This window comes from Labrus mixtus, chromosome 20 (genome assembly GCF_963584025.1).
Source record: "Labrus mixtus chromosome 20, fLabMix1.1, whole genome shotgun sequence".
Classification (NCBI taxonomy): domain Eukaryota; kingdom Metazoa; phylum Chordata; class Actinopteri; order Labriformes; family Labridae; genus Labrus; species Labrus mixtus.
In genome coordinates this window covers 16,786,181-16,812,372 of record NC_083631.1, presented here as the reverse complement: position 1 = coordinate 16,812,372, position 26,192 = coordinate 16,786,181, and the positions used below count along the sequence as shown (strand labels likewise).

The following is a 26,192-nucleotide window of genomic DNA, read 5'->3' as shown; positions in this document are numbered from 1 at the left end:
TAACCGCCTAGAAAAAAATATTTTATTCTGAATATACGTACATGGAAAAACACATAAGGATAGGGGTTAAAGAGGTGAAGATGATGTTAATCTTCCTCCTCTGACGGTGGCTGGTCTGCTGCGGCCTGACGTTTCTCCATCTTGGCCATCAGTTCTGAAATACAGGGCAACATAACAGACAACAATAAATTAGGTTGATCTTCTCCCTTTGTCTCTCTTACCATATGACATTTGTATTACAAAGTAATTCCTAACACGAACGCAAAACTGACTGACTACAAATGCTCAAAAAAAGCATGCAGGGCTAGGATAAAGTCTACTTCAATGAAATACCAACAACAACTTCTCCCTTCTCAAATATCGTTGACAGAACCTGCTTACCTTTAGCCGGATTGAAGACACCGTTGGTTTGAGTGTTGCACACATAGCAACGCTTGGACTTGCGGTAATGCTGGAGAGCGCAGACCTCACAAAAGTAGTGCCGACACCTGAGAGATATACGACTCAATTAATTAAAAAAAAAAAAAAAACAATGCCCTGCACAATGAAAAAACATTTATTATTGGAATATAACAAATGAATGTTGCTTAAAAGCATAAATCAGATATTGTCAGTAACAATATTTGAATACACTTGTCAAAAAAAAAAACCTAAATCCTATTAAGTACCATAAATAAATAGAAATAACTTGACCTTAAAGGCTCTTACTTTGTAATAATAGGATTCTTGAAGGACTCCCTGCAGATGAAGCATTTGAAGGGCAAATCCTCGTCATCGCTGCTCACCTCGTAGTTCTCATCATCTAAATGACAAACAGTATTGTTACAGAGTGCAGATGCAGACCCAAAAGAAAACTGACAGTCTAATCTGTCACCCGTGCTCACCATTTGCTCCATATCTGCCCTCTTCCAGTTCCCTCTCAATCTGCCAGCCATGTTTGTAGTCCGATCTGTCATGGAGAAACTTGCAGCTGTCTAAATGGCAGAAGAGAACAAGAAGGAGAACGGTTGAATTATTTGTATTTATTTTTTATAGTCACCCAACAGATGACAACAGACACCCACCTCCAAAACCACAGAACCCAGTTTCCTTATAGTCTTTGCAGATGTCTGGCTGGTAGTCCCACCTCACTGTGGCTCTCAGGTGTTCAGGGGCTCTGATTGGTCCTTTTCTGTTTCAACAAAAACGATCACATCTTAGCATTCAAAGGTGAAGATTTCCTGAAAAAGCGTGTCACGAGTATGTCTTTGCCTAGTACTCACCTGACCATGCCAGAGGAGGCATTTCCCATGGTGGTATCTTTTGGCTTGATGAATTTTTGGTAGTTATTAATGCCGCGGTAGATTTTATCGTCTTCTTTACCTGTTAGCTCCTATTGGGGGAGACAAAGGTGAGAGGGAAACTTTTAATCAATTTTGAAGACAAATTTTAGACGATAGTCGACTTTATTTTTTTCGACTTAGTCAAGTTCCATGTGAAGCAATTTTAAAAAAGTGAGGCTTTAAGAATAACATGGTCTCTTCTTACCTCTTGGATTTTCTGACTTTTCTCAAAAATGGCCTGAGCGTCCTTGTCTTTCTCTGTGTCCAGTTCATAAGTAGCAGTTGCACCCATGTCCTCTGGTCCCTCTGGTTTCTTTTTTTGGGGGGGGGGGGGAAGTGAGAGAAAAGAGCGTGAGATGGATTTCTGCAGACGTTGCGAAAACAAACAGTAAATGGAAAAAAAAAAAAAAAACACACACATTATAAGAGCTCAAAAAAAAACATTATTGCAAATGGATAACAAAATATGTCTTTAATATGAGCAGGCTATTGGAGTAGTCAAGAGCTGGTACCTCAACAATCGGGACTGGAGTGCAAAACTGTTTCTTATTCACTCTCCCGGAACCAAGAAAAAAACATTTAAGCATTGCATTTCTTGGTTTCAGCCTAAAAACTAAAAATGTGTAGCACAAGTGTCAACTCACTGCTGATCGTGTGGACTTGTAAGCAACAGTGATTTTCTTGTCTTCTTTCTCTTCTTCACTTTCACTGGTAGATACAGCATCTTTTTCCACCTTCTTTGTCTTAAAATGGGACAAAAACCAGGGTTAGGCTAATCTCATTACTAACGTGGAAGGATTTTGTAACATGTATTGATATAAAGGGAATGTTTAATCGGGGTACCCTTTGAATCATGGGGTTGACTTTGAGGCCTTTGCGTTCTTTCCTGACCACAGAGCTCTGGTCCTCATCACTGTTGTCATCTGGAGAAAAAAAAAAAAAAAAGGGAATAGCAATAACTTCTACTTCCACAGCTTGACCACATGTTATATCTGCCGATGTAAATAAATATATCCCAACTCATATGTGAATTTAAATGGAAAGATAGCAGTGCCCATAAACCTGCAATTTCCGACGGAACTGTAACGCAGCACTAAGTACGGGGTTACCTGCCCCCACTGACAAAGCTTCTTATCGGGTAACTCGAAGTCATTAGAAAAGGCAGGAACATTCAGCAGGTCGGTCATAACAAACGAACTGTAAACTCATTACAGGTTGAAAACATCAGGGCCGTTTACAAAGCTGCAGCATCCGCAAGGAAATTACACTCTAAAAATGTAAACACAACAACGAATATGAGCTGAAGTAGTAACTATTAATACCTTTGTCGCTGTCGCTTGCTTTTCTCTTTCGTCCGGAGAACTTCTTAGTCGATTTTTTAAACAAAAAAGTGCAAGGGCCCTTCTTTGGCTCCTCAGATTCCGCCATCTTGCCTCTTTCAGTATTTAAACAGTATCAGTATCACCACAGCGCCCTCTAGTGTCTCGGAGAAGTTAAAGTACGAGCTTGTTTTGTTGCCCCCTGCTGGTTAAGAAGAAAATTACCACTGCCCATATCCAGTTTAACATTAAAATATAATATATGGTAATATAAATATACATATACAATCATTATTTAAATAAAAATACTTTGACGTAATCCTTCATTTTACATCCCATAAGTTATTCATTAAGGCAGTGATTCTCAAAGTGGGGGTCGGGACCCCCTGGTGTGTCGCGATACTCCTTCCAAAAACATTTAAAAATGGAAAATGGTTTAAAATTGCATATTTCACCAATTGATTTGAAAATACGTGATGGTGTTTCGGCTGTTGTGTGGTGTTGTTCTAACGCCAGTGTTTGGAGAGGCCTAATAGTGTGTGCAATGTCAAATGTTCGAAGCACCTCATGGGACAATTGGGGTCCCCAGTCTCTTGCACAGTTAAATTGGGGGGTCACAGGCTGAAAGGTTTGAGAACCCCTGCATTAAGGTGTAGGCTACTGTTTATTGCTGTATTATAGTTTCCACAGAGCATCCAGATGAAAATGTATCTTTGTTTTTTAGTAATTGAATATGGTATTTCCTTAACAGGTAAACTAACTAATAAACTAATAAATAATAAATAAACTAATTTATTCATTAATAAATAACCTACCTAAGTACCATCAGCAGTTGTGCAGTTAAAACAATAGGCTACAGTTTAAACATATATTATAAATAAAATATACATAAGCATATATTTTTCCAAAGCTTTAAACATGTGTAGCCTATTTGCTGATTTTTTTAGATTTCACATCTCAAATTCTGTTTTGTACGACCAAACAAAAATGCGTGAAGGCATGACGTCCACTGACTGAAATAATGTGAAAATAGATGTAACGTTTTTTATTTTTTATTTGTTTTTTTATTTGTCAATTTTATTTCATTCAAAAAATAAAAACAATAAAGTTAAGAAAAACAAACAAACATAAAATCGCAAATTTTGAATGAAAAGGAGCAGAAAGAAGATTAATCTTATAATATCTGCCCCTCTTTTACAAAATATTAATTAAAACAAAACATAACACTTAATTCAAAAACAACCTTTACGAATCAGTAATAATATTTACAGTCTATGGAATCAGTACAATTAAACCGACGTTAAGTAGTCTAATAGTGGTTTTATGTTGAAAGGTATAAACGGAAGTTGTACTTGAAACCGGTTCTTGTTTGACGCTGGTCCCCTCTGTGTCCTGCTATCCTCCGTCTCCTCCAGCAGCAGCAGCAGCAGCATCCGTGGCTGGTCGGACAGCGGGTGTTTGTAGGACACAGGGCCGCGGAGGGAGGGGTCCTGGCCTGGGCACGGATCCCGAAAAGGCCCCGGGGCCGCCGCTGGATGGAGTCGGGCTGTATTCAGACAGCAATGGCTATGGGTCTGACATCGAAAAAGGCTTCTGCGAGGAGCGTCGGCGTGGAGCGAAAAAACCTCATCACGGTCTGCAGGTAGAAGCTGCATCACGACACCCTAGACAAGCTGGAGCCTAATATTGGCAATAGGCTACCTGTCCGTGCAAGCTGCTCAGTTCATCATTTTCACAATATGATAAACATGTATTGTGCTCACTGCAGCTCTGTTATCTGAAGGGAATGATGATAGGGAAATAGATTTAAAGCAGAATTGTTTTAGAAAAAGGTTGGTTATAGTGGAGGCAGGTTCAATTTCACCTTCACGTACCCCTACCATCACACCCGACCTATTACCAGAATAGCAAGACTAGTCCTTTAATTTTGTATTTGTTCTTCTCTGATAGATTTTTGCTGCAACTTTACATCCCTGATGCACTCTATGTAATGCTATGCTTTTCTGAAGATGACATAGTTAATGTGACATTTATAAACCTCTCATATTAAAGTCTATTTTATTTCTAAAGGTGCATGATGCCTGGCCTTGCTGACACATGCAGCGTCAGAGGATAGTAATGAGACCAGGTGGCTATATTGTCAGTCGTAGGATGGAGCTGGAGAGAAAAGAAAACAGCAGGTCTCCTCCTCCATCACAGTCAGTCTGAGTGTCTGTGTGGGACAAGGGCATTTGGAGCGATGAAAGCGACTCCTCCCCCATCAGTGGCCCTCAGCCTGCTCAGTACAGTGAGTGCCGATCGACTGTGATAGAAAGTCTGACAATGAAATATGAGCGTGATGAATCGCTTTCTGGAACAGTTTTAAGAGAGTCGAGGGCTGTAAACGCCTCGTGAGCGATATCATGATGTGTTGATGTCCAGTCGATCGTGCTAATGGAGTCAGATTTCAAATGTCACGCTGGCAACTACAGAGGCTTCTCTCACAGTACTGCCACTTTGACATATGTATTCACACAGCTGTTGTTTCAGTTTTTTGTGTATCCAGATATGTTTTGTGACTTGCTAAAAAAAAACACCTTCTCCTTATCATGAGTCACAGGCTTATATTTTAGAAGCTTTAAAGTTAAAGCTCCAGTTTTTCTCTGGTTGATACTGATGCCTCCACTTGACCTCCAGTCGCAAACAAGACCATCAGCATAAAGATAAACTATTTTTATAAAGCAGTTTTTAATGCCTGAGGCGGCTGCTGCAGGGTAGGTGTCAAATGAGGAGATTAGCAGTGCACTGAAAAAAACAGCAAATTGACACGTTTGCCTGTTATTAATCAGCAGTAGGAGATTTTTTTGTTTTTTGTTTTTTTTAAGTCGATTGTACAGGATAAAGTCAGCAAAGAGACAAAAGGTGGCGCCACCGTAAATTAACTTATGGGAGCTTTAGTTAAAAGAAAGTCAAACCTTTTCTCAAAATCATTTAGTATTATTCATATCTGAAAGGAAAAAAAAATCAATACTTTTTCGTCATAACTAATAATTTGGTTGATATATTTTATAACTACCTTGTCTTTCTAATCAAATTTTAATACTCTGTGACTTGTAGAATGAGTTCAACTTTATTTTGATACTCTGAATGTGCTCTGTTATTTATTGTCGCATTAGTAATGTAAAAGTAATGTATGACATTGACAGACAGCGACATCATATATTTGAGTGCACTCAGAAAAGTAGACGTCACACATCCACATCCTTCTCTGGCCATGACCTTATCATGGTCACCCCCCCCCCCCCCCTCGAAAAAAAAAAGCCCCCAAAAAAACAAGTAGGAGGAAGAAAATAATGATGTCCAGACTCTCTAGTAAACACACAATTAAGCCTTTTTATTCCAGTACCTTTCTGTCCAAGGTTCTGTCTGCATTTAAGTGGCACATGCAGTATGGCAAAACACACAACATTACACACAGCATGCCTGCAAAAAAAAAAAGAAAAGTTTCACAGGGACTTACATCACAGAGAAAGATTAGAAAAAGCACAAAGAGACTGCTGTTTTTCAGTTTGTACTGACTGTGCTAAAAACCCATTTAATCATTTAAGTATTAAACGACAAACACACAGAACGAGACGGAAATGAATATCAAAAAGCTTTCGGGTCAGTAATGCTTACTAAACAGTTTCTTTCCATTTTCTAAGGAACAACATGACTTTGATAAGGTTCAGTTGGAGGGCAACTTCTTCCAGGCGCGGCGGTGTTGCTGCCTGACCTCATTGTTTTCTTCTCTTTGATACCATTCTGCTCAGAGCTGATTCAAGTAGTCAAAGGTTGTTGTGTGTTCGTACAATCTCATTGGAGAGAGATCCTGAATCAGCAGCAGGCCTCTGGCTGAGCATAAAAGCGGACTGGACTTCATGTTGGTGCAGGATGCAGGATTCACGCTGCGTCCTGCTGCTGAGACACACGGCCTGGCTAAAGTAGCTAAGCAGATTTTAGTGCTGTGTTAGTACACCTGACCAAACCTTTATTTTCTCTTAATACATGTGTGTATATATAGTCTGACCTGTATTCCCTCACTGTCAAATGATACCTTTTTTTAAACACAACCTGCACACACAGATTAACATTTACATTTCCCACCAATTCATTGGATGAAGTTAAGTCTTTTTGTGGGACTGTTCCGAGTCAGTTTAAGGGTGAAGACATACAACATATACATGATCTGGTTTTATGTGGGTCACCAGTATCAGGCACAGAAACTTACAAATGTCCTTTCAATGTTTCATTGGCTTGTTTCTGGTATCATACTTAATATAATTTCAATTAGAAACACATATGTACAGCAATGGACATTTGTGTACAATAAAGGAAAACCTGATCAAATATTTGAACCTGCCCTAAGAACAGTTTCTGCATGAGTTCTTGGTCAGGGACTTAAGGATGTTACAAAACAAGGGCCGTGATACAGTGAAAACAAGATTTAAAGGTCCAAGTATAACCACAAAGAAAATAATAAAAGAGACTTCTGTTGTCAGGTCAAAAGTTGCAGTAAAATCTGTCTGAGAAGGGTCATTTCTGATGCTTCCACAAAGCCCATAACCTGCCGTATGTTTTCCCCCCTTATATCAGAATTGACATCAGGTATAATGCATGAAACACACATGATTTAAGCTGCATTTTTTTGACCTTACAGTAGCAGAAAACCCAAAGGAACATTATCATAATGGTGTTGGAGAGACTGGAGGATATTTAACATGTCCACGGTGACTGCAGTGTCATTGTGATTTACTGTATCTTTGTGCTGTTTCCACTGGCAACAGGTTTGATCGTATAATAGCAGGACTGAGGCTTTCTGCAGTCAGTCAGATTTTTCCTGCACCTCCAGTTTGTCTGCCTGAGCTGAATTTGACAAAACGTTGAAGACCAATAGTCAAAAAGGCAATTTCTTTCCATTTAGTCTAAAATGGACTCTTTTGTTGATTGAGTCTGGCTTAGAGCTCTCATGCTGTCGTCCATGACTTGAGGAGCAGTTTTGCCGTGGACACGGTGAACCTAAGAAAACATAGATAGATGAGTGAGACTTGACAAGATCTGATCTGAGGTGTTTATCCCTCCAGCTGCTGCCAGTAAACAAAAGGAACAGGGAAAGAGAGGAGGGAGAATCAGGGGTATGGTGCATCTTGGCAAAGGTTTGAGCTCTTCCCGGGCGTGGCTTGAGAGTAGAAAATGAAATCTTCTGTGCCATAGTAAACTAAATATTTCATGCACATGCTTCTGCAAGTGGGAGGCTCATTCTTTTCTCTGATAGTGAGAGGTACCAGTTTCATACTTCTCTCAGTTTATTAGAACTTTTGTATGTGGAATAAGTGTTTTCCAGCATGCAGCTTTACCTTGATTTCTAAAGCTGCACCTTTTTTTTTTTCAGTGTTTCAGTGGTTTGACGTAGCATTTTGGAATCTCCCATACGTATGCTCTCAGTAGCAATTTCTTCATGGCATCCTGTGAATTTCCCCCCCCCTGTCAACTTCAAATGTCTGATTTACCCTCTCATTACTTCTCAGCCCAACAGCCTTTCCACATCTTGCACACCTAGCCCTCTACACCTCCGCTGACCATAAAACACTTTGCCTGAACACTCCACAGAGGGGGCCTGAGAGTGAGCAAGGGATACACATCATGCTGCAATAGCATTTTCACTCCTTTTAGTCTCTTTAAATTGAACCCAAATCTTCATTCTCATCTTCAAATTCATCAAAAACTCATGGCATTCTTTTTCTTGACTTTTTATGCTGATCCAGTACAGGACAGAATGATCCCCTGACAGCCCAGGATGAAAAATACAGCACTGGCTGGTGTTACACAATGCTGCAGCCAGTGAGGAGTCCGCCTGTGTCATCTGATCCTGCTGCTTATGCCAAGACTATAAAGAGAGAGGGAGAGACAGAAACAGGAAATAAGAAAGAGAGGGAAAGGAGTCAGGGAAATGATTACAGGGAATGAGGAGGAAAAACATGAAAGCTGAGGAAGTTATTGTGAATCTGTGTGTGCTAAGGTACGGTGTCACTGCTGCTAAATGTAGTTCTGCTCATCCCAGGTGATGCTGTGGTTCAAACATACTTCATCAATGTAAACATCAGACAGATAAGTACAGTAAAGGGGAGAGAGAGGAGAACAAGAGGGCATTTCAAATGAGCTGAGAGTGGGCCTGGCAGCGATCCAGGCTGAGTGAGAGGGGGCACAAAAGAAGCTTGTCAGAAGGACCTGCAGTTGTTTTTCAGTGTCAAATCGTACCAAGAGCATGTTGCCATTCCACTCCATATATTTGCATTTGAGGCATGCCAGCAATTCCCTTTCAGATCAAAGGACTTCAGATAATGGAAAAAAAAACATCTGCTTAACCGGCGCTCTGAAAGAAAGCATCCACTTAATCTTTTCAGAGAGGCCTTTAGGTGTACTTTTTTATGGTTTGATTGCTTTATAGGTATAACATCAACAAATGGGTAGCTTGGCTAACAAACAATTGTTCCCACACTGGGCCCTGGGAACCAATGGGGAAACTTGACAGTTATCCAAGGGCTCTGCTCTGAGCTTATTGGAGTATTTCTTGATTTCATAAAGGGTTGTTTTTTTTAATGGAAGTCAGCAAAAAGAGGAAGTGAATCACTAGTTTTAATCGACCAAGTTTCTAAGATTTCAGATCCTCTAAAAAATGTCATATCCAGCTAAACTTGAAGGGGAAACTCTTTTCTGATAAGACATATTGAGACAAAGGAGTGATCTATAACATACCTCTGCAGGGAGCGTAGATTAGACAATATTTGTTAATTTCTGCCCAGGCCCCATTGAGCCTACTCACAAACTAACATCATCTGCATAGAGGATCATTTTGTGTGATTTTGGGCCTAAGATGCTTGAGCTCTATTAAACCTTTAAATCTGATTGACATACTTGGTCTTTGCCAATAATAAGATGGAATTAAGACACAACTGACCTGTTTCTTTGATAAATCCGGCAAGAAAAAAAAGTCAAAGTTCCAGAAGTAAATTTAATCCAGTTGTCGCTCTCAGGGGAAAAAGACCCTGTTGAGATGCAGTAGTGTTGTCCATATGTTTTCTGTGATGGTGCAGTTTTCTTGTGACATTTTGTGCCAGTCCCCCCACCCCACGATCAAGTTCCCTCTCACCTAAAGCGTCTTGCGTTTGGGGAAGAGGGCTTTCCGAAAAGAGGTGGTGGTAGAGCCTCTGCTGAAGGAGGCACCACCCAGGGAGATCTTGGTCTTCCCGCTGGTTATGGTGGAGGAGCCGAGAGATGTCTGGCTCCTGCCCCTGGTGATTGAAGAGTTCCCCATAGCCAGCTTGCTCTTGCCCCTCTTTATGGTGGTGTTGCCCAGGGTTAGGGCCGTCTTCCCCTCGCTGAAGCTGGTGTTGCCCATTGGGGAGAAGCTCTTCTTCCTGACCCAGATTCGACGGCAGGTTTTCGGAGCTTACTCGATGAAAAGCATCACACGCTCATGCAGCACACCCTGCTCAGCCCCACGGGATAATAGTAACATCAGCTGCAATCCAGAGCACACCAGAATGCTAAGCGTGGATAGCACGACCCCCGTGTAACATAATGCCTTCGTTGAGTTGATCGACGTGGGCTCTGGAAGGCCACATACCACCCATGTGTCCCTGTGAATAGACAGAGGCAGCCGTAGGTGGCCACAGCCTATCTGGGCGGACTGGGACAGTGGAGCGATTGTCCCATCGCAACGACGACACCGGACGGTTGAAGGACACATTGTTGCAAAGGGAGCTATCCGCGGTGACATCACTTTCTTCTGGACCATTGTTCCCTATAGCCTCTGATTGTAAGACATAGCCTATGTGTATGACCGTATACACCATATGTGTAACGAGTCGCTCAGTGTCAGATTTGATAATAGAAAGGATAAATGTCTCTATGTTCTCCAGATGTAGTCGAGGCTTTGATTGCACATTTCCCTGTTATTGTGTTTTCCTTACATTAAAAATATGGGTGTGGTCATTTGAGTCTTTTTTTTAAATACCAGTTACATGTTTAGATCAAAGAATAACTCGGATCTATATACAAACCAATCAAGCCAAGCATTGTTTGACATGTTACTTTTATAAGCATTGTTACATCAACCAGCTTTCAGGTTTTCTGGTTCATAACTGTGGACAATGGGGCATTATAGTTATGGAAATGCATGCAGACTTCACAACATCAACCAATCTCATCAACAAAAACAGAAAAAAAAATACCACTTTACACCAAAGATGTAGGCATGTTGATGGCCGAACATACACAATGAACAGGACAATGGTGCTGATGAAAAACACACGGTCAATTGTGTCTCCACAAATATCTCACATGGTTGTATCACAGCTTCCCTCCCTTCAACGTAGACACACCATAAAGCATCATCTCGTCGCTGTCACTTTGCATAACACCCTCAGCATGGCTACGGAAGGTCTCACTCTTGATTGAAAACCCATTTGATCTACATCTCCTCTTGTGCCCTGTGCAAAAAGGCAGCAGACGATACCACACTGACCTTGATGCCACACTGTTTATTCCTGAAACACATTGATCACAAACATCAACAGCTGTTTTTAAACTACTACTACTGACCTGCTTAAACTGACCAGACTGAAATATCCTTTGGTTAGTAAGTGTGTGCAGGAATCAGGTATGAAAATCCCAGTAGATGTTGCTGTGGGTTTCTTTGCCCCTGGTGAGGGTGGTTTTGAACACGGACACAGACTTGGTCCCATGGGTAAAGGTCAGAGTGGTGAGACAGCTCGTGGTCTCCCCGCGTGTAACAGAGGTTTTGCCCACCGCTAAGCCGGTGTTGCCTAAAGTTATGGTTGTTCTGCTCCAGGATACAGAGGATTTGCCCCAGGAGATGGCGTACTTAGTCCTCAGGATCGAAACCCTGCCTTTGGTGAAGGAGGTCTTGCTTGACGAGAATGTGGTTTTCCACTCATTGTTAGAGTCTTTTTTGGACTGCTTGGCTTCCTTGGGTGTCTTAGCCCTCGCTTCAGGAGTCCTTTCCATCTAGGTGGTCCTGCGCTTGGACATCAAGGCTTTCCGGAAGGAGGTTGTTGTGGTTCCCCGGCTGAAGCTGGCCCGTCCCAGAGCCAGAGTCGTCTTTTGCCTTTGGATAGTGGAATCTCCCATGGAGGTGGTGGTCACTCCCCTGAAGATGGAGGAGTTGCCTAAAGCGACGGTAGTCTTTCCCCTGGCTATGGAGGTGCTTCCGACTGCCAGTGCAGTCTTGCCCTCTGTAATGCTTGTGTTGCCCATTGTAGCGGTGGCAGTCAGCCCGAGCCCGTGCCTGGATGCCCAGCTCCTATCATTCAAGCTGCATAGCTCCCTATAGTGCCGCAGGGTGATCGTGTGAGGTCAAAAACCAAACAGAAAAAGCTACAGCGGCTTCCCTAAATACATCAGAGCACAATGTATAGATGAGGGGGAGGGAATTATTTGATCATCCTTTCATGCTTGCCGGTCCCTCAGAGAGACAAGACCCAAAGGGACCTGGAAGCACAGCATGCACAAAGGCTGAGAAAGACAGGGGGTTAATTGTATTGTTTTCACGATAACACTGCCAAAGCACTGAAGGGGTACATTGTGCTGTACACAAGACAATTGGGGTGACCTCAGTGTGACAAGATGGCGTGGTTCCCAAAAAAGAAAAAAGAAAAAAACTTCTCCCCGCTATTGTTGTAGGGTTCACATACAGTACCACATTTGTCTGCATGGGTACAGTACACGTTTGCATATCATCAGCTCCTGCGGCACACAACCAAGTGAAAGTAAAAATCCTTCACATATATGCAAATGAGATTTTGTTCTATTGCGCCGTCTTGCCTTGTTGTTTGAATTTCTCTCTCTCTCTCTCTCTCTCTCTCTCTCTCTCTCTGTGTTCTTCTATTTCAGATTCTCTGTGAAGACTCTCCTCGAAAAGTACACAACAGAGCCCATAGATGACTCATCAGAGGAGTTCATTAACTTTGCTGCCATTTTAGAGCACATACTAAGCCACCGCTTCAAAGGTAACACTGCAGGTAACATGATGCGGCACAGGAAAAGATAGACAAATCAGTTTATAGTACGACACACTTTAGACAGTACAAACTTAGGTATGTAAGGCATAAAAGGGAAATCCACTGTGTAGTTCATGATGTAAACGAGAAAGGTAAAAATGTTTAATCATGGAATGTTAACTGTGCTGTTGCGTGATGAATGTGTGAGCTGTTGTCAGAGCATGACTGACTCATTGATGTGCGTTCTCGACCAGGTTCGGGGAGCTGGTTCAGCTCAGACGGACAGCGCAGTTTCTGGGAATATATCCGGCTGGCATGCAGCAAGGTGCAGAACAACTGCATTGCAAGCATCGAAAACATAGAGAACATCAGCACATCAGGAGCCAAGGCAAGGATACTTGTGTGCTGAAAAGTGTTGCGAGGCTGAGTGTGTATTTGTGTGAGATATTGCAGGACAGAGCAGCAAAGAGGGCCCCTCTGTTCCTACTCACTTTGTATGTTGTGTTTCAGGGGCGTGCTTGGATTCGAGTAGCGCTGATGGAGAAACGTTTGTCTGAATATGTGTCCACTGCTCTGAGGGACACAAGAACAACCAGGTCAGACTAAATCTTACATTTGAGATCTGCTCATATCTGATTTTATTCATCATAGCCCAGTTCTTTTTTCTAGGTTGGGATGCTTGATATATTATCATGTGATATCAGCCTTTCAGTGTGACATCAGTACAAAATCGTCAACGGCTTACTATATCACCTGTATGACAGATTTGAGTTTTTAGAGCTTATGAGATGGAGCCATCGGAGAACTGTTCTACAGGGATCTCTGTAACAAACACTATGGAAGGAAAGACACCATGATACCAACAAGGGTTTTAACAGCTTTGCACCAATCAGTCTGTCTGTGCTCCTTACATTTTAGCATTTTGTATTCTTAGGAAAACTTTTTTTACATGGTTAAAATATGAAATATTGGTTATTTTGTTGGTAATAGCCACAAGATGCAATTATCAGTAATCAGTATCAGCTGAAAAAAGACCCATATCATGCATCCCTAATTCTACATGACTGGAATGCTACACTTTCATGGTGTCTGCTTATCTTCTTCTTGGTGTTTTTTTTTAGTGTGAAAAGCTAAATAAAATATAAACATCACTTTCTTTGCCTCAGAACAAAGTGCTGGTCTGTTTAGAAAACCCAATATATTGTAGAAGAATACATATCACATCATATGCGATGCAGTACAATACAATACGATGCGTTTCATTTACATAACGGGTGATAACCACCTCGCTCTCCCTGACAGGAGGTTCTACGATGATGGAGCCATCATGCTGAGAGAGGAGGCCACTGTGCTGACTGGTATGCTGATTGGCCTGAGTGCCATCGACTTCAGGTGAAGACACACACACACACACACACACACACACACACACACACACACACACACACACACACACACACACACACACAGTAAACGCTCATGCACAGGCTGTCTTAATTCACAAGTCCACTACTGGGTTTTTTTAATGGATGGAATTGAATAGTCCAAGTAAGAAGAAGATATGGCTCTTAAACAGACTATACTTAAATAATAAGATATCTCAAACCAATTTATATTTTATATTTTGAAAATATATGTATCATAAATGTCTTACAACCTCATGCAGGCTTCCAACTCCATGTTTAGGGTTATTTGTGTTCTTTTTTTTCCTGTGCAGTTTTTGCTTAAAGGGAGAGACTCTGGATGGGAAATCCCCGGCTGTTATTGACTATACACCCTACCTGAAGTTTACTCAGAGGTGAGTTTCTTCCGGCTGTTCTTGTCACTTTATGTTTAGCAGTATGTATGTACGCGACGCTGAGATAACGTTGCCTCTCTGATCCGTAGCTACGACTACCTGAGTGATGAGGACGACCGCCGCAGTGTGGACAGCAGCAACAGCGAGGAGAGTGTCCCAGAGCATCCCTACATCCCCCTGGTGACCGACGAGGAGAGCTGGAGCAACAAGTGTCGCAAGATGGAGCAACGGTTTAAGATCGTCTACGCCCAGAAGGTGACTACACACTGCTAGGAGCAACTTAATGCCGCATACGTTCTCCCTGGTTTCAAGCGCACAAAACCCACATTCTCCTGATTGTCCTGTTGCAGGGTTACCTGGAGGAGCTGGTCCGCCTGCGAGAGTCACAGCTGAAGAACGTAGAGACAGAGAACAAGTGTCTGAGAGCTAAGGTGGAGGAGCTGACCGTCCAAAGTCAACAGGAGAAGAAGGAGCTGGAAGCCATTGTGCTGGAGCTGCAGGCACAACTGTAAGAAATCACAAGAACACACACCAAAACTTTGCATAACACTAGCCTGATTAAAAAGCACCATCTGTAACCATGAGCCTCCAGACCTCATCAGTCCTGTTTGAAAGACCTTAATTTGGTCTTTCTCTCACAAACACACAGAAGCTTACAAGGGCCGTACAGTGTGTGTATGTGTATGGAGTTTTTAAAATGACCAAGCATCTGGATGCAGCTGTAAGTTTTAGAGAAAATATCCTGACGTATTAACAGTGAGAGATCCGTTTGCTATTTAAAAGAAAGCAGGAGAAGATTTTTTTCTGACTTAAGCATGTACAGGACGAGATCAGTAAAGAGATTAGATGTTCTGCATTGTCAAAAAGGGGCGCCAAAATCCACACAAACGGCGAGTTCCCCACAGGAGCTTTTAAAATGATCCCATCTAAACTGAACATTTTGTACTGTGTGTTCCACGCAGCTCTGCCCTCATGCCCTGTGATTCCTCCCACCTGGCTAAAGATTTTTCTATCCCGCTGGTCAACCAGTGGTCTACCATCCCAAACAACCAGGGTGATGTCAAGCTTTTCCGCAGGTAACCTGGCACGATGTTCGCAGCAGGCAACTAAGCAAGTGCTCTTAGATGCACTTAATGTTCAAATCATTGCTTCAGTTATTTTTTACCATGATGACGATGATGATGATGATGATGATTTTTTCTCACGTCCAGGAGGAGTTTTCACAGTTTGGAACAGCTCACCAATGAAGTCGGCCTGAACTCCGACTGCCAGAAAATAGATGGGAGACAGAACGGAGATGCTGCCTGGAGTGCAGCAGGTAAGAATGACATTCCTCACAACAGACTCGCTGCAATATTTTGACCGAAAGAGGTTACAAATGTTCTGTGATTTGTTATATTTTTGTGCACTTGTAAAATTGTAAATTTTGAGTTTTAGCAACAGTTTACTGAAATTCCAGTGCAAAAAAAAGTTGTTAAGTAACAGTAATCCTGCTTGCGTGGGGAATATATTAGTGCTCATTCCTCTGCTGTATAAAAGGCCTTCAGAGGCAGCCACCCATGCACATGAACATACATCCTCATACAAAGGCAGGCTTGAATCTTGTGTATGGTGTTTCATGTGGGCAGCTTAAACTATGCGTGATCAGCAGCTTTGCCACACTGTTCTTTCTCTCTGTTTTGTCCCAACAGGAAAAGAAGACACTCCTTCCATGCTCGGCCTGTGCGGCTCCCTGGCCTCTCTACCGAGCTCCAAGTCCCTGGCCAGCCTCAAGTCCAGCGAGTGTTTGGTCAGCATCAGCACCGAACCCAGCCCTGCGCTTTCTCCCAGCTAGGAGCTCGAGCCCGACGACAGCAAGAGAGATTTAACCCCCAGCCTGTCTGCCTGGTGATGCTGCGTTGACCACGACCGACCATAACCCTATTCCCGCAATACCACACGTCTCCACGACAACACGACGGGAGGACACCACTTCTGGATTTTTGTTTCGTACACATTAGAGGGAAGTCATCGCGAAGCAGAAAAGATCCATCTCTTGGTTCTTTCCTTTCTCCTTGCCTTATCCGCTCAAACTCTCCCACAATCGCTTTTTGTACTATCTGTGAATCACTCCATCCAAGATCATGCAGTTCCTACCTTTCCCAAAGCATCATTTTTTTTTCTTCCTGAAATTATATTCTGATCTTTGAATATCAGTATTCTTCCCATGAAAACGTGCATTTAAGGGGCCTGTTCCATTTCATGTTTTTATCATGTAACCAGAAAGTCTCTCGTTGGATGCAGACACTTGAGATGTGATGACCTTTTTAAGAGAAACAGATAATCCATGTGAGGTAGAGGACTGTGTCACTTAAAGGGGTTTTAATGAGTGTAACAAAGTGGTAGCTGGGGACTGCAAACCTTGAAAATGCATATCATTCCTGCTGTAGTAATCAAAACACAGTTTCAGTATGTTTAAATCTGCGCAGCTGTTGATTGATTCTATCAAGTCTTAAGCTATCACATATGTTTATTTTATCTGATTTCATCCAATACCGCAGTATGATGTCTTTAAAAGCTTGGTTATTTTTTGTTTGTGTTGCAATAAACTGCCTTTTTCCATTATGTGTGTCTGTTTTTTTTTTTTTTATGTATGGGTGGGTCTGACTCTGCGCTGACTGTCTGGTGCACTTTTGATCCTGAAACATCAAACCAACAGACAGTCGACGACAGGAGATGTCCTCAAAATGGTTCCAGTATAGGCGGTGAGAGGAAGCGTTGACTTCGAGCAGCTAATATAATGGGAACGTGCTCTGGCGCCACCTTGTGGTTGAACATCAGAGTGAGTGACGCCCATAGACGGTAACACCGCATAGATCCCAAAGATGATCAATAATTCATAAAGAAACTAAATTCCTAAAGCTAAATTATGATAAACAAGGCGAACTTTTCATTTGTGCACAGAAGTTCTTCAAATTTGTCTATGGTTTATTTTTCTTGTGAGAAAAATTACCCAGGATTCATAATTTATATAAAATAAATAATTTATACATATTTTTAATTTTATAATAAAACAGAGCAAAGTTTAAAAAAAAAAAAAATGTGAAAGGATATTCATTTGAAATTTAGAAGAATGACGAATTCAATTTACATCCTGAGCACATCTCTAAACTACGGTGCAGGTGCATATATATACACACACACACACACACACACACACACACACACACACACACACACACACACACACACACACACACACACACACACACACACACACGATCCTATGCAAACACTCAGTAGAAACAGAAGCCACACACCCATATTTGCTTATAAAGTCTGATACCAGCTGGTCTGTCAGCATGTCAGGGGGTATAGCTCAGTGGTAGAGCATTTGACTGCAGATCAAGAGGTCCCCGGTTCAAATCCGGATGCCCCCTCTATTGTCATTAAAGTACACGTCACCTCAGGTCGTGCATGATCACAGCGACATTTAAACAGCATGAAAGTATATATCAGCATTAAAACATCGGGCATCAATAGGGGAGAGATGGAGAACTGTGTCGTGCTGACAGTCATGTGGTTAGATGTAGGTTGAAGTCAGACACTTCAAGGACTCATTATATCTTAAATGAGGGTCTTATCTGGTGATTCAGACAAAGTTGGTGCTCAGCTGTTTTCTCTGTTCTGTGTTTTCCTTTCCCTCATCTGTTTTGTCTTCACAGCTCTTTTTTTTCCAGGAGATTGCACAACTGAGGTGCACCTGGTCGGTCCAGGATCAATATTTTTCCTCCGTTTGATTCAGGTCCCTGCTGATCTTCTTTTTTTTTTTTTAATCAAAAATTTCATCATTCAGATCACGGGTCATCATTACATTTTTGCTCAAAATTTGACTCAGGTCGCAGATCAACATCCAAGGTAAGAAGGCAAAACAGACAATATTGAGCTTATGTATTTTTTGTCTCTGGCAGAAAGGCAGCTAAATTAAAGTTTCACTATCTATAGTCACATTTTGTAAGAGCTCCAGGACTTTTCATCTGCCCTCCTGTTGGAGTCGTGTTCAGAGTATGACTTGTTGAGTTCTTTCTTTACTAGTAATGATTGTCATCGAAAAGTTGTCTTTACAAAATCAACACACTGACAATATTGTTCCTAGGACATGGAGAAATACAATTTATTAGAGCAAATTCAATAATAAACTTTATGAAAAAGCTAAAACATGAACACTTGGCTTATCAACATCTGAGGTTGATATATTTATATGTATGTACATTTCGCCTTGTAATGGCATGCTACAAGGACACGACCCTTTAATCATTGAAAACAAAGAAAAAGAGGCAGACAAAGTTTGAACGTTTTTTTTTTGTTTGTTTTTTTCATTCTACTCCCAGTTCACAACTTACTCTAACACAAAGAAGAAAACGCAGCTTTCCAAACACTTTTTTTTTTTCTACAAAAGAAGCAGAGAGTTAAGTTTAAGATAAAAAGGCTGGAGGACATTGCTCTGGTAGGTTATGAGTGTTGCCTCACTGCATCAGCAGCCAGACTAAAATCACGTGATGACAGACACGGCTGCAGTGACTTTGTGAATCCCTTCTCAGGTTATTCTACAATCAAAATAAATGCACTGGTCACACGTTTGAGCCTCCAAACTATCAAACTGGACAGACACCATCTTGATGAAACTTTTAATCACACCAGGGTTAAACAAGACTTTCATGTACTGATCTTTTGAGTCCACATTACAACAAATTGGTACAATAAAGAGGTCATCTTCTGCCACTTACAGTAGTTTGCATCAATCTTTACAAATCAAACAAGATGAAACACACTACATCAAAACCCTTCATGATAATCTCACAGCTGGCTGAAATCACACCAACAAGTATAAAAAGTAGATTTTAATAGATAACTGCTCTAAGCTTCTTACAGCTGCGGTGCAGATGAAGATGGACACTACCTTGTGAGCAAATAAATAATAGCTCTAACACGTTTAAGAAAGAAGAATTGAGGGAGGAGATGAAGAGAAAATGTAAACCAGGTTATTGTTGGAGCAGGTGGTGTCACACTCCAAACACGTTCAGGAAGTTCACTTGTGACCTCATCCTTCTCAGTGGCGCAGGACGAGGACTGAAAAAATTAAGTCCGAATCGGAAACAACGCTCCTGCTCTTCTTCATGAAGTGTTCATGGGGTTCAGACGCGCAGGATCTCCAGGCAGTTGTTGTAGCAGATGGCGATCCAGTCCGGCTGCGTGGAGGCCCACTGCACGTTGTTGATCTCCCCTTCGGCCGTGTAGGCCAGGATGGGATCCTCGATCGCCCGAGGCATCTGCTGGATGTCCCATATCAGAGCCTGGTGGTCGTCAGCTGACGAAAGAAGAGACATCAAGAGAGATATTTTACTGAAGGAACAGTGAATGAGTGAATGAAGGGCAGCTGAGAGCAGATAAAGGGAAGAAAAGCACGACCGATTAATCTGCCAGCTGGATATGCCGATATTGGCAATCGGCATATTTTATCCCAAACATGCACCAATAATTCAAGATTTATTCAAGAAATCAAACAGCATTTAATTGTATTTCACTGAATTAAACTAGCAGTTATGTCACCAGCGGATTGTGAAATATGGATAACAACAAGTATTATCACTCTCCGGAGCGTCAAGCGCAGCTACTTCCCAGTTCAGTGACCATCTTGTCTTCATTAGATATCTTTTCCACAAGTGTTTGATGACCGCATTTGAGGGATCAACGCAATCAAGGCGTATATATCTACATCTATGTCTTCAGATCGAACACAGGTCTAAGAAATATATCGGCCGATATATCAGTGTCCGATTTTTTTTTGTCCTCCCCCAATATTGACATTGGTCGGGCCCTAGTTCACAGGTCACAAAAGATATTACTTAAATAATCTCTAGAAAGCTCCTACACGATTATCATATTACGTAATTAATTAAAAATAGTTAATATGAATCCCACTATAATTGATATCTATGGTCGTGTTGTAATATATTTTTCAGGCAACCGTCTTGTTTGGATCAGAAAGAAGAGGCACACTCAGAGCAGCAGTTGTTAAAGTGAGTTGTAAGCTTGAAAAAGGTTGATGGGTTTATACATTTTTTTTGAAAGTGGGATGACCTAATTCAAATAACAAGACATCGAAGGCACACAAACTGTTGCATTATATGGCATGCCTAAAACCTTATATTCTGCCCTGATCGATTGTTGTTATCCTCAGATCTGTAGGTGCCTTTACCTGCAGTGCAGATGTGACAGGAGGAGTGAGGGGCCCAGGCGATGCCGTTGACACAAGCGCGATGGTTGTTCAGCCGAGCCACCGGAGTGCAAGGCACACGTACATCCAGGATGACCACCTATGACAAAAAGAAAAATGTAACGCCAGACACGAGAGAAGAGAAACACCACATTAAAAAAAACACATATCTAATCTAAGAGTTAAATAATAAAAAGACATTTCACAGTCTACTAGCTGGGGGAAAAAAAGACAGCTATGTTACCTCCATGCCGTCCATAGCCATAGTAGCTAAGTAGTTGGGGTCCTGTTTGTTCCAGCAGAGGCGGAGCAGCGGGTGGTGCTGGGGGTCTTCATAGATGATGGTGCTGTGCTCCAGGTGCCGGAGGTCGAACATTCGGACGGATCCATCAGCTCCGACAGAGGCGAACATGTCTCTTCCGCCTCCTGCGCGGCTGAATGCGATGTCATACACCTGCGCAAGACACCACGCAGACAATGAGCCGAATATTCTTTGGGGTCCTCTACACGAGCCCGTCATGTGGCAGACAGAAACGTATACAGACCTCTTTGTCATGAGCAATCAGCTGGGTCTTCACATGTCCAGACACCAGGTTGACCCGTCCTAATACCTGGCCGGTCTCCAACCCCCAGATGGTGCACGTGGTGTCAATGCTGGACGTGCCTAAAAAAAAAAAAGAAAGAAGTGAACCGCCATGCTTCAATACACAAATTTAAGAGGATTATACAATTTATATCCTCCTTATAATAAATTGTTTTTCTTCTTACCAAGCAGATTAGGGTCAACTTCATTCCAATCAAAGGAGGTGAGGGGAGCACAGAAGTCTGAGTTCTTGTTGTTATTCAGCAAACATTCAAGGCGTGTTTCTGTGTCGCTGACCTGCACGACAAAAGGCAAAATCATTTGTACATTATAGGGCTGGGCGATATGGACCAAAACTCATATCTCGATATTGTTTAGCTGAATGGCGATACATGTCGATATGTATTTTATTAACAGTGAAAACACGTGGAAAAGAAACTACCTGTTTGTGAATTTAAAAAGTAATATTATAAAATAAAAATGTTTAAATACAATAAAAGAGAGCGAGAGAGAGGAGCAGGGTTAGGAGGGACAGACAGTCAGTCATCATCAGTGAGATGAGAAAAAAGTGACCTGGCACCTCTGTAACGTTATTTTAATGTAACACAAACTATATCCATATTAACAATATTGTCTTACACTATATCTTGTTTGAAAATGTATCGATATATCTTAAAAACTTGATATATTTCCCAGCCCTAGAACATTACATGAAAGATATAAACAAAAGAAGCAGAGAGTAAGCACCAAGTGCAAAGATGTGGCTGGCAGTGGATAACTCCAGATAAAAGAAGAATAACGTGGACCACCTTCTGGACGCACACAGCACTTGATTGTAGGATCAATTGATTTTATTTTTTTTTTTTTAGCTTTAATCTGTTTGTGGAATTTAATAAACATAAATTAAATATACAGATATAAATAGGCGCTTCAGAAGCCTCCGGACAGAGAACCAGCAGACTGAGGAACAGCTTCTTCCCCAGAGCTGTCTCTCTACTGAACTCTGATCTAATTTTTACCTTCACAGTTATATTGTATATATTAGTTCTGTTGTTCCATTATTCACCTTATTAACTTATCATTTAGTATTTGCCTACTTGCACATAGCTCTGTGTATATATATTTATTTCTCATTTACTGCACATAGTTATGTTTATATCTGTTTACATCTGTTAGTCCGATCACTGTCCACTTATATCTACTCTTTTTATATTTTGTATTTTAAGTTAAGTTTAAGCTTTAAGTTGTATTTAAATTGACACTTTATATTCAGGTTAAAATGTTTCGTCTACTTGCACTGTTGTTAATTTACTGCTCTGTGTGCCTTTGAATTGCCCCCCGGGGACAAATAAAGTTTTTTTAATTGAATTGAATTGAATATACTTATATTTAGAGCATTTATTTATATTTATAGCATCCCATTAATCCAGCCATATATACCCAATAATTCACTTTTATTTAGCCTACATCTGTAAATTTTGTAATTACTTGTACATAGCACAGATTCTTGCACTTTCTGCTTATTTGCACTTCTGGTGAGATGCCAAACCTCATTTCATTACTCTATACTTGTATATGTGTAATGACAATAAAGTTGAATCTCATCATCATCATCATCATATAAATCAGAAAGCTTACCCTCCATATGCGCAGGTAGTCTCCACTGGTGGCCAGCAGATCGGGGTACACACCCTTAGTGTCGGGGATCCACATGATCTTGGTGGTGGGGTAAGGATGGTCGAATGTGTTCCTGCAGACAAACTCTGAGCTCTCCTCTTCCAGGCCCACCAGCTGGACCTGAGCAGAAACACACAATCTGTTATTTAATGTCTGCAGGGGCAACGAGGGGTCAGAAATAGCACTGGCTACGCGCATTGTCACTAAGGGAAATTACTATTAATGGAAAAGGCAGACTGGCTGAACATTAACAAAAGAGTTAAGTGTGAAACTTGGTGTTTTTTTTTTTGATTGGGGGGGAAAAACAACAAAACAGACATTGTGAACGTAAGGTGGTGCGCAGGACAGCTAGCATTAGCATAAGCTCCCTCACGGTTTTCATCTCTTATAACAGTGTGTTAGCTCGTGAATGTTTAAAGTCTAAACACACCTTGTTGTTGTATTCCTCCACGAAGCTTCCCAACGCCAGACGGAAGCGTTTGTCCGGACGCACACTCCAGTTCATCGCGTACACCGTCCATGGCGCCTCGTATTTGTAGATCTCTTTTCTCTTGCCGTGCAGCGACATCCTCTCTCGGACTGCAGCTGTTGTCTGAGCAAGCTAACACGCTAGCGTCAGCGAACTACGAAATAAGTAGTCTCGCAAGCAAACTGTTCGCCAGTTACTTATCTTGCAGAAGCGAATGGCATCGGCTTAGGCGATTATATCCATTTAATCGAACAGATCTGGTTTCAGAGCAAGAATTCTCACCACTTTACTTAACAAAGAGTAGCATTGCTCGGTACGACCAAAAGACCCGTCAAGAGAAGAACAGTCCCGACGACTTCCGGTTATTTGTTTCAAAATAAAACAGGTTTAGAGAGGCACTTTGATTCTTCTGCTTCTTCTTATTATTATTTGGATTTTATTGGCAGCTGGCATCCAAAAAGTTGCATTACTGCCATCTGCTGGATTTAATTATTACTCACATTCCTATATCCTCCTCAACAAACCTGTTCTCAAGAGATATTTAAACAAGCATCTTCAGCCTCTCTCCACACTCCAAAATACTTTTGAAATCTCTTCTTACGAGTCCCTCTCTCTCCGTTTCTGACATCATGTTCTGTCTATGTGCTACATACTTTCTACATTTAATAACTACATGTTCATTCTGCTAGATTGCACATCTCACAAAGGCCGGATGAATGTTTTCCAACGATATGTAGAGTTGCTGTTTAAATTACTGTGACCAATTCTTAACCTGGACATTACGACCTCCTCTCTTCTGTTGCTCCCTCTGTATTTTATTTTATCTATTTCCCTCTGAATTGAATATAAATGTCTTCCCTTTGTCTGATTGTACCAATATTGTTGCCATTCCTGTTTAATTTTACTCCATGTGACTCGTTCCCCCTCTGACTTAGATGGGGCACTTTGATTATTCATGTGTTTATTTGTTCATGATTTGGTGAATCTTTTTTTTTTTATTATTGTTTAAGAAAATGGATTCAACATTTTCTCACATTTATTGTTTTTGCCCCCAAGCTTTTGGCGAATAACATAGTACAGTGGTTCCCAAAGTGGGGGTCGGGACCCCAAGGTGGGTCGCCAAGCCACCAAGAGGGGGGTCGCGAGATGCCTTCCATAAAAGACTAAAAGTGCATAAATATATCTTTTTACCATTTTTGTAAATATACAAAAAGTAGTCCAATGTCATATAAGACAGTATCATTAAGTGAAATGGAAATGAAAATTTAAATTCTTTTAGGCTGTTGTATTATTTTGTGTTCCTAGTTTTTGGATAGGTTTATTAGTGTGTGCGTGGCTGTCGCTACGTTATATACCTAACTAACCACCTTAAAGAACAGTGGGGGGTCCCCAGTTTCTGTCACCCTCTGTTTGGGGGTCACGACCTGAAAAGTTTGGGAACCCCTGACATAGTACATCAACATCAGTATGGTTTGTGTTCTATTCTTATTAAATGGACTTGAGCTTATATAGCGCTTTCCTAGTCTTCCGACTACTCAAAGCGCTTTTACACCACAGGTCACACCCACCCATTCACACACTGATGGTAGTGATCGCTATGTAGTATCATCAGAAGTAACTAATCCCATTCATACACCGCCACTGAAGCAGCGGGAGCAATTCGGGGTTAAGTGTCTTGCCCAGGGACACATCGGACATGTTGCCCAGCTGGGGATTGAACCCTCGACCGTCCGGTTGAGAGGCGACGACTCTACCAACTGAGCCACAGTTCGCAGTTTATTAGAACTATTCTTCCATTTGAACTGAAACTAGCATATTTCTAATGTGCATGAACAATGTTAAAACAGAGCGTTGTAGAGCTCACTATACTCCACTGTATACTGCTCACATGTGGTTCAATTACAGTAAAACTAAAATAACTGAGACTGAGAACTTACGTGGAATGAAATGGAACAGTTGCAGTTGTCATTTAATTATTAATATTATTAAGACACTAACATTGTCTTGTTGCTTCATGCTGTACTGAGAAATGTTATGCATAAATGTGTGTGTATCAGAAAATGTGATCATAATATCTCTCACTCAGCCCACATTAGTGACACAAGGTATCCCTTTGTTTCAGAAACATTGGTGCAAATGTCTCTTTGTATTTTAATTACTGAGAACTTGTGAACTTTATTCCTTTGTTAATGTACTGTATTAACATTTCTTATAGGGGTCCTAGGGGTCAGTAATGCTGAATTTCGACAACAGAATTAAGAGCATGTTTTTTTTAAAATATATATAAATCTTGTTTTGACGTGTTACCTTTGTTACAAGTAAATTACGTCCCTTGTCTTTTATGAGTTTTATTTTGAACATTTGACCGGATGTCCGATCATGTCATAATGTCTAACTTGACCAACATTATAGTTGCGCTCTGTGACCACTAGAGGGTAGAGTGGCTCATGATAACAAATAGAGAGTTAGAGGCCAATAATATTTACATTTTATTTTTTTCTTATGTCGGAATATGCTTTCTTTTTTCTTCATGCACTTTTCTACCTTTTTAGTGGAGAAAAGTAAAAATAAAAAAAAGTCCTTGACTAAAAACCTACAATTGTAAGAGCAGCAACCAAAGGCTTAATGAAATATACATCCTGTTTTATAGGAAATCAACATTTTACAATCGACATGATGTTGTATCGTATAAACCATCGGAGGGCATCCTTAAAAGTGTTTTATACAA

The 26,192-nt window shown here is 41.2% G+C and overlaps 4 protein-coding genes and 1 non-coding gene across 6 annotated transcripts in view; 2 read left to right on the top strand and 3 right to left on the bottom strand.

Moving 5' to 3' along the window:
* Window positions 1-26,192, bottom strand: part of limd2 (LIM domain containing 2) — a 119,124-nt gene that overhangs the window by 30,843 nt on the left and 62,089 nt on the right. The window lies entirely within an intron of this gene.
* rnf113a (ring finger protein 113A) lies at window positions 7-2,798 on the bottom strand. Its single transcript, XM_061065587.1, has 10 exons — window positions 2,645-2,798; window positions 2,166-2,245; window positions 1,967-2,065; window positions 1,528-1,635; window positions 1,263-1,372; window positions 1,065-1,171; window positions 885-974; window positions 709-802; window positions 382-488; window positions 7-154 (listed from the first exon to the last, which is right to left on the bottom strand). Exons 1-10 carry the CDS (start codon window positions 2,748-2,750, stop codon window positions 87-89), a joined length of 969 nt encoding a protein of 322 aa, XP_060921570.1. The 5' UTR covers window positions 2,751-2,798; the 3' UTR covers window positions 7-86.
* On the top strand, window positions 4,015-17,081 carry LOC132995549 (RUN domain-containing protein 3A-like). 2 transcript variants are annotated; one of them, XM_061065575.1, is made up of 11 exons: window positions 4,015-4,283; window positions 12,575-12,702; window positions 12,936-13,069; window positions 13,192-13,277; window positions 13,984-14,073; window positions 14,399-14,479; window positions 14,569-14,734; window positions 14,830-14,987; window positions 15,442-15,555; window positions 15,691-15,797; window positions 16,171-17,081. In XM_061065575.1, exons 1-11 carry the CDS (start codon window positions 4,177-4,179, stop codon window positions 16,311-16,313), a joined length of 1,314 nt encoding a protein of 437 aa, XP_060921558.1. In that variant the 5' UTR covers window positions 4,015-4,176; the 3' UTR covers window positions 16,314-17,081. The 2 variants fall into 2 exon arrangements, with proteins under 2 accessions (XP_060921558.1, XP_060921559.1); XM_061065576.1 differs by having other exon boundaries at window positions 4,016-4,283; window positions 12,575-12,690.
* On the top strand, window positions 17,827-17,898 carry trnac-gca (transfer RNA cysteine (anticodon GCA)). Its single transcript has one exon. It is a non-coding gene; the product is annotated as a tRNA-Cys (tRNA).
* On the bottom strand, window positions 19,133-23,809 carry dcaf7 (ddb1 and cul4 associated factor 7). Its single transcript, XM_061065584.1, has 7 exons — window positions 23,426-23,809; window positions 22,957-23,115; window positions 21,504-21,615; window positions 21,281-21,399; window positions 20,980-21,189; window positions 20,718-20,835; window positions 19,133-19,826 (listed from the first exon to the last, which is right to left on the bottom strand). Exons 1-7 carry the CDS (start codon window positions 23,561-23,563, stop codon window positions 19,654-19,656), a joined length of 1,029 nt encoding a protein of 342 aa, XP_060921567.1. The 5' UTR covers window positions 23,564-23,809; the 3' UTR covers window positions 19,133-19,653.